Genomic DNA, 8,617 nt, shown 5'->3' with positions numbered 1-8,617 from the left:
GAGCACCTGCCCAACCTGACAAAACCAGGCGGAAACGAAACGCCCGCCTTGTCCCTCACCGCCTTCGTTAGTTAGTGTAAGTTACCAAGGAGGGGGGAGCTAACCGGGCTGCGGCGGGAAGAGCCGCGCGCCCCCCGCGCAGCCGTTAGGACCGTTAGAGCCGTTACGGCCGTTGGCGGCCGGCCGCGCGCGGACTACGGCTCCCGGCAGGCGCCGGGCGGGCGCTGAGGGCCCCGCGCAGCCGCTCCTGGGCGAGGGGGTGGGGAAAGGAGGGGGGGGCGAGCCGGGGGGGAGCGGCTCCTCGCCCCGCCCCGCAGCCGGTCCCGCTCCCGCCCCGCACCGGCCGGCGGCAGCAGCGGCGGTAGCAGCAGCTGGGTGTCTGCGGCACCTGCCCGGCGGAGCGCTCGCTCGCTCGCTGCGGCCCGCCGAGATGGCGGATCCCGCCGAGTGCAGCATCAAAGTGATGTGCCGGTTCCGGCCCCTCAACGAGGCCGAGATCCTGCGGGGGGACAAATTCATCCCGAAATTCAAGGGCGAGGAGACGGTGGTCATCGGGGTGAGTCTGCCGCCTGCCCTCTCCCGCATCCCTCACCCGCCGGAGCGCTGCCCTGACGGGCGAGCATCCCCCCCCCGCCCCATTGTTCCCGCTGCGGCGGAGCGAGGGAGGGGCGGCGGCGCCCCCCCCCCCTCCGTTCACCGCTCCCCCACCCCCCCGCCCAGGCGGGGGTCGCGGGCCGGGCCCGGGGAGGGGCGGCCGCCGGCGCTGATGTCATAGTGGGGACTGGGCATGCTCGCGGGGCTCCGCGGGGGCGGCCGCCCGCGCCTCCGCCGCGCCCCTGCGGCAGTCGACGGCGAGAAAGTTGTTTTATTTTTTTTTTATTTATTTTTTTTTTTTCCTTGGGGTTGCGGGAGAGCTCCGCACCCCTCATCATCATCATCATCATCATCGTTATCGTTATCATCATCATCATGCCCCGCGGGATCACGTTCCCCCCTCCGCGGGCGCGGAGCAGCGTCAGCATCCTTAGTTAAAACGAGCCACGCCAGGTGAAGTTTTTTTCTTCTCATAAAAAAAAAAAAAAAAAATTAAAAAAAAAAATACTTTAGATGTCAAGTCGCTGCCATTGCAGCAGCGACCTACCCAAAACATCAGGATTTCCCCCCGTGCTTCGTAACGGATGGGCTGTTCGCAGCGGCAAAGGCTTTAACGCACACGAAGCACGCGTGGGGCTGTGCCCTCCGTGGGTCGGGATGTGGAGCGTTGAACGTGGCGCAGCGCCTTGGCCGGCCTTCCGCGGGAAAGGGCCTCGGCTCTTCCTCCCCGCGAGCTGGAGCTTTCCCGAGTGGGTTTCCGGATGGGGGCTGCGGCCGGGGCTCCGTGGGTGCCCGTAGGCTGTGCCAGGCGCTTGAACCCGCGTTGTGGTTTTGGGTGATCCGTCTCTTTGGTGCTTTGTTTTACGCGTTGTCTACTGTGGTTAAACCAACGGCGTGATCCGTGCTGTGCTGTGATGAAGAGATCTTAAAACTAATTGTTCGTACGAAGAACGGGCGGTCACTCGTATGATTTGTCAAGATTCTTACTAAAACCTTGAGTTTATTAGAAACTTCTTTCATGAAAGTTGCAAGACCGTTATGGAAAAGTGAGGAAAAAAAATTCCTCAATTCTGGACATAAACGGCGCACTTGTTTTTCTTAATTTTTTTTTGTTAAATATTTTTTTTTGTGTAGCCAAAGTAGTTTTCTTTATTTGAAGGTTAAAGTCGGCACCACCAGCAGTTTATTAACAACAGAATAATCAGATTGGTTATCAACCTCTGTCAGCGAAGGAGGGCTGTCTGTGGCCAACAACTATTTGGAGCGAAAGCCGAACTGTGGCACAGCCATTTGGAGGTTTAAGAAACAAATGTCAGCAAATTCCCCTCCTTCTCCTTAAATAAATAAACCCTCAGGCATAGTAAAAGTAGATTAAAGTACATCGACTGTAACTCTCTTAACAATGTTATCTTTTTAAGAGAAGTAGAATTTAGAATCCCTTCTTTCCCACCCAAGGGAATGTGCAAGTATATAACGCATCTTTGTCTATAAAGTGTCTGTTGTCTGGGAAAACAGTAACTGATGCTTTGGAGAAGGTGTTTGTATCTTGCAGACAGGAAGTAATTCCTTTAGTAAAGATAAAAAGGAAAATAGCAGCAACTGTCAGTTTCCTACCCTGGAAGTTTAAAACCAATAGTTAGAGAGAAACAAGAAAAGCGCACATATTTATTTATTTATATAAACACATACAAATATTTATTTTTATATGCATATTCAATTTGGCAGGATGATTTTGGGGGGTTATTTGCCATCTTGAAGATCTAGTCAGAAGCTTAGAGTATGCCTTTCCCTTCGCAGGGCAAAACACAGGTCTTTTTTAGGTGCCCATTTTGGTCAACTGGTGAAATAGATCCTCAAACACAGCTTCTTTTTTTTTCAAAGGGAAACCATCCAGCTGCAATTTCATGTGGATATCAGTAGTTTTGTAAGTGTAAATGAACATGAAAATCTCTCCCTGTTTTTTGTCATCTTCATTCCAATGCTGAGCTCGTTGGGCTTTGGTGTAACTTGATCTACAGCGGATGCCGCTGCAGCACGTTAGTAGAAAGCAGTACCATTTCTTGTTATTTACTGGTTCAGAGTGACTGCCCTGCTCCAACAAATAGCGCCTGGCAGGGGGAAGGAGCCCTCACTCTGCTGGAAGGCACTGCCACAGTAGCCTTCCTTCTAGAGAAGCAGGATTTTAGTCCCCAAAAGCTCTTAGAAACACTACACAAAGCAAAAATAAACCAGAACCAAACACTTTTTGGTGTTTTACTATAGCATCTGAAAAACACTGCAATGCAGCTTTTATTTTTGTTCCACAAAATATTGGAAAGAAAGGGATTCTGTTAAAATTTTAAAAAAACAACCAACCACCAACCTCCCCCTGAGGAATTCTGTCATCACGTAAGAAAAGTTAAAATATAAATGATTTAAGAAAATGTCTAATTTTTTTTCTGACAAGTAAGTCTGAATTAATTTACTTCTCCTTCCCAACAACCAATTGTGGGGAAAATGCTTTCTTTCTGAGCCTCCCACTATTGTCTCCTGTTCTGGTGCCTTGGGCAGATCTTCCAACAGAAATTAAAGATCACGTCTCGATGAGATATCTTGGAAACAAGCAGGAAGTTTAACAACTTAGGCTTGAGTTTCCCCAGCATGTCTTTCTCTCCAGGAGTAAAGCTGTATCTCTACCATGCCCGTGGTCGCGCGGTTCAGAGCTCTTTGTCAGAGAGGTCCTAGGGCAATGTCCTACCTCCCTTCAAACCAGTTAAACTCCCCGGAGTTGGGATTTGACCCAGTGTCTTATATTCTGGCCGCTTCCATCCATCTTCCTGTTCTTTGCACGTGCAACGCAGCGAAGTATGTCCCGATCAGGGCTGAACTACGACAGTATGGAAGATTAAAATGTCTTGCCTTAAATTTTCCTTTGGTTAAAACAGAGAAAACCCACTGTATTTTGCTTCTACTTCAAAGTTTTAAATATAAAAGCCTTTTAGATGTATCTCATCTTTAACCGTGGCAGGAGAAGGCGACAGTGGTAAATCCATCGCTTTCTTTTGCAGTTAGCTACCCAACAGTCTCTACAGACTGCAGTTCCATTTTATGTTTTTGCTCCTCTGCAACCTCAAGGTGACTCTCCGATTGATTCTGTTGGCTCACATACCTAAAAATGTATTTTTCTAGCTGGCTTGCTTTTTACGGTCTTGTTGGAGAGCGTGGAGCTCTTTGCTGTAGTAAGCAACTGAGGCAGTCTTCTGGCGTGTGGTTTCTTCATGCTTCCCCCATTCCTCTGAGTGCTTTTATTGCTGAGCTCCTGCAAGGAAAGGATGCAGAGAGGCTCAGCACCTGGTGGGATGCTCTCCCTGAGGATACTTTTCTGGTTTAGGTTTATGGCAGAGGGTGCTTCCAGCTCTTTCCCCCTCTCCTGGTGTAAATGATAGAGGAATGCAGTTGTGAAGGAGTGTTGTCGCCTCCTTTCTCTGTTAGGAGCAGAGTGACTGCTTCCCTTTTAGTGCAAGGCTGATCTGGAACTCATTCTGCAGGCAAATGTCTCCTGTTTACAAAGGAGAAGGTCTAAAACAAATCTTTCTAGGCAGCTTGGAAACCCCATGTTAATATTACCAGAAAGGGGGATAAAAGACTCTTCATTCTGGTTGTCAGCTGCTTTTTGAGCTGCAGCGTGAGGGCATGTGTAAAGCCCAGCTTAGCAGGAGCTGCTGAGCGCTGCAGCTCTCTGCTGAGGGCTGGGCGTCAGGCGGGCAGCGCAGAGCCTTCCTCAGCCCCTCGCTGCCTGCGCTGGGGGCTTTAGACTCGCTCTCTGCCAGCTCCCACAGCAAACTGCCCGTGGGAAAACCAGCGGAGAGCCGCAGGGTCCCTGCGGGGTTGTGCTTTGCTCACATGGGGGAAAATCCTGTTACTCCATCCAGAAAACATTCCGCGTAGCTAACTATTGTGCCTCAAAACAAACAAAAACATCGTCACCTGATACTCTGCTGCTGTGCGATGGTCATTGCTATTTTGCAGTGTCATATTCCATGAAGTAAAAGAAAACAAAAATTGATGGCTGATTCCTTTGCAGGGGATGGGATGGAATCTGAGCATGATTGGGGGGTTTTTTAATACTTTCTGCTATAGGTACTACTTTGAATGTTGTCTTGTGGAGAGCTTCTCACTTATTTCCGGGAATATTTGAATACGTTTTTACCTTTTATTATCCACCAGAAAAGTCAGCAGAGTTTGTACTAATGAAAAACGTCGTGTTCTTAAGTCTCCCCCTGTACAGAGATCTCTGTGAGCTGTTAAGCAGTTGTCACTCTGCGGTTAAGACAGACCTGCAAAAAAACCCCTGGGATGGTAGTTAAATGACTAATTAAAAAAAAAAAAGAAAATTCACGCAGTGCTTCATGGCTTTTTTTCATGGGGTGTGGTACCTTGTGCTTCTAACAAAAGCCAAGCATCCACCTCTCCCTCGAAACGCACAGCAGTTCTGCTTACGGAGGGTTTGTTCGCGACGTGTCTATAAATAACTTTTATAAAAAGCTCATGCTGGTTTGATGGAGGATGTGAAGTGAGATGGGACTTCTGTCGTGGTGTGAAATATGTCAGTGGGTACGCAGCATGCCATTTTCCTAGCAGAACGCTTTATCTGGGAAGCTGATGCTGGCTTTGTCTCCCAGCATCTTTGGGGTGTTTCCCAGCTCTGCTCAACTCTTCTTTCCCAGTGAAGACTGAGCAAGTTCTGTGTGAAAGCTTTTGTGAAGGACTGCTGTGAGACACAAGCAGCTGGCTAGCTAAGCGTGGCATTTATGTGGAATTGATGGTATCTGAAGGTACCGAGAGCTCACAAATACCTTTGTGGGAGCTGTTTCTTTCAAAAGTGTTGCTAATCCTCCTACACCCTGAGATTTTCCTGTACCCTGGCGTAAGCTGCAGACGTCTCTAACCTGCTGCATTTTCCTGTTTTGTGGATAAGATGTACCACGATGTGCTGTGCTCATTCCCCTGTGGCTTTGGGCTGTGCTGCTTTCAGGTCAGACTATTTCCAGAGCAGCAGCAGCACAAGACTGACAGATCTGGCACTTGCTTTTTTTGGGGGGTGATTTCTCTCAGTAGCTTCAGCCAGCAGGGATCTCGGGAAGAAGCGGAAGCCTGTAGATCACAGCATGTTGCTGTTCATTTGGGAAAGAACAAATACAAGGTGATTCCACCGGGTCCGGATGGCTTTTCGGTGCCTTGCAGAAGAAATTATTTCATTTACTGAAGAACTGGTGTGGTAGCCGTTCAGGGAGCTGCTCACGTGCTCGATATTTAGAGTGGTTGTTTTCCTAAGGCATGCTGCTGTGCTTCACACTTATTTTCAGGAGCTTGTGTAGAAGGTTAAAATCATGGGACTGATGAGATGCCTGGCACAGTAGTTTTTTGGTTCTGTTTTTACAGTGTGTTGGCTAAAGAATGAAACTGTTCTGGATCTAATTATCAAGAAATACAATCCATTTTTCTCTTGACACTGCGATAGTCCCATAAAGCACCAAAGGAAATGTAATGTGCAGTATTACTTACTCTCCTGTAATATAAGTCAGTGGAAAAAAAAATATGTCTTGATAAGGGCTTGCAAAAAAGTCTCTGAGCTTCCCAGTTCCCCTGTTTCTCCTTCTCCACCAGCAGCCTTTGCATCTGTCCAGTCCCATAACCTGGACTGGGTTGGTACAGGATGGGGAGACAGCTTTCCCGGGACGCTGCTGGCACCAAACTGGTTTTCTAAGATGCTACTGAGACAGAGATGCTTCCCTTCCAGTTAAGGCTCAAAGCAAAATCCTCAACGTATTAAACGCTGCTTGGTGTGTCCTTGCTAGGTTTAAGCACCGATAGTCGCTTCTGTCGGGACACTGTGGTTTGGCAGGATTTCTGGTTTTTTTTTCCTTTTCTGAATCCTCTGCTGTTTCTCTTCTGGAAGGGGTGTTCTTTCAAGTTTGTCTGAAAGTGCTAAATTGGGGAATATTATTCAACACGAGTCAATGTGTGCCTCTTGGGTGAAGTTGTATGTGCTTTTCTGTTTTCTAAAACTGTAGTGAGAAACAAGGTGTGAGAATAGCTTCTATTTATTGTTGGTGGTGATAGAAAGATGATTTGCTCAAAATACAAAGCTTATTATTTTTTTTTTTCACCAGAGCAATTTCCCTTTTGTGTTTCCTCGGGGCACTGAAGGCTTTTTAAATCTTTTTCTAATCTCATTTGGATATCTTCCTCTGAAAGATCTTCATCCTGCATACCTACCCTGTCAAAAACATGGATTCCTACTTAAAGCTTTGAAACTTAAAATACAGCTGATCTGTTTCAACAAGACAGATTGTCAATCAGCTGGAAAATGTAGTCACCCGCCACTGCCAGTGTTGTGGTTTTTTTTTTTCCCTCTGGTAGCTCTTGCAAGATGCCTTTGGTTTAGACCAGGAGGTTTAGACCATTCAGCGTCTGTGCTCGCCTTCCTCCTCCCAGCTTGTTGCGGGCTTTGTTTCCTTCCCCTGAGATGCAGCAGTTAGTCACTGGTGTTTGGATTCATTTTTGCAAATGGCTGTTCAGCCTGGTACACTCAGATTTATCGGTATTTGGGGCAGTCTGGGAGTACTCTTTTTTTCTGCGTCATTGGAGGTGATTTCTCCCGAAGCTTCCTGCCCTAAACGAAGGCTTGATGTGCAGTGAGGAAGCTGGTAGGGAGTGATGTGTGCGTACATCTCTACATATTGTTTCAGTGTTTCAAACTGTGCTAGAAGAATAAAAGCCATTAAAAAAGATAAAATGATGGATGAGATGCCACTGACATGTCTTTAATATTAAAATGCCTTTCTCTGTAGGAGTTTTTTGAGGATGGAGGGGATGCTTCCATAAAAGCGGACATTTAGGAGGGGAGATTATTTAGTTTAGCTTTTCTTGACAGTTTTAACTAGACTGCTGACACATGGCATTACCTTTGTGTCCTTCCTGTTGTCATTAAAATGACTCACCTCAGGATGTGTTTTCTTCCAAATTCACTGGTTCAGAGGTGCCTGATGTTCCTCCAGGCACTAAGGTCCATTCCCCCCTCTGTTAGTGGTGTATCAGAGCTGCAACACCTGCAGATTTCACAACGGTGTTTTCTTAAAGGTGGGCTTTTCCTTCTACTGAGGACAATGCTAAATGAAGACAAAATATCTTGTGGCATCAGTATTTGTCTGTTATTTCATTTGAAAACTTCAGCATGCATAAACTGAGCTGTGCTGTCCATGGGAATACCGTACGCGTAGGGAGACGGGAGTTGTGGACACGTGTTAGAAAGGAGGCAGTGGCACAGAGGAAACGCATGAACGAGGTGATCTGTTCTCTGCTTGGGTAAGAAACGCAAACAATCCCATTTCCACCTATTAGCTTCCGTGGCTTGGGGCGGTCCGGTTGCTGATGCGTTTCTTGTTAAATTCTGGCTGTTTTATTTGAATGCAGAAGTGCATTTGGAATTTGGCATGAATGTTTTCACAAGGGAATTTATTTGTGGTGGTTTTTTCTTTTTTTTTTCTTTTTTTTTTTTTTTTTTTCTAAACATAGACAGCAGTCCTGTGCACAGGATGTTTTGTGTCTGTTTTTGTTGGATCCCTTTGAGCTTGACATGTTGTGTCTTAATGTAGCCCAACAAGACTGAACACAATTACCTACAACTACTTTCCCTTTACTTTCCCTTTTTTTGTTTGCTTTTGTGTTGCTGCAGCCTTTTAAAACTCAGCGGTCATGCCAAGGTAGGAGTCTTTCTGAAAAGATATTTAGTAAATGACTCAGATGACTGAAAAAAACACGTGTCTGTGTGGGAATGAGTCTTGGTTCGGGGTCTGCTCTCAATTCTGTGTCTGAGAGCCAGGATGCTGCAGGGTGAGGCAGCAGAGCTCTGCTTTGGCAGAGAAGATGAAGGGATGCCAGATCCAAGTCATTTGAGACAACAGCCTGGGTGTGCAATATGGGCTGATGGGTGCTTCAGCTGACGCTGCGGGTATAGAGGCAGAAAAGTGATTTAGAGTTG

The 8,617-nt window shown here is 47.0% G+C and overlaps 1 protein-coding gene across 1 annotated transcript in view; it reads left to right on the top strand.

Moving 5' to 3' along the window:
* Positions 1-330: 330 nt before the first annotated feature.
* Positions 331-8,617, top strand: part of KIF5C (kinesin family member 5C) — an 80,201-nt gene continuing 71,914 nt past the window's right edge. The window contains exon 1 of the mRNA XM_086751032.1: positions 331-556. Coding sequence (XP_086607158.1) covers positions 431-556 — 126 coding nt within the window. The 5' untranslated portion in view covers positions 331-430. The remainder of the gene's footprint in view (positions 557-8,617) is intronic.

This window comes from Chlamydotis macqueenii, chromosome 6 (assembly GCF_036417535.1).
Source record: "Chlamydotis macqueenii isolate bChlMac1 chromosome 6, bChlMac1.mat, whole genome shotgun sequence".
In the NCBI taxonomy this organism is placed as follows: Eukaryota; Metazoa; Chordata; class Aves; order Otidiformes; family Otididae; genus Chlamydotis; species Chlamydotis macqueenii.
Note: the sequence above shows the minus strand (reverse complement) of the source record. Positions and strands in the feature narration are given on the sequence as shown.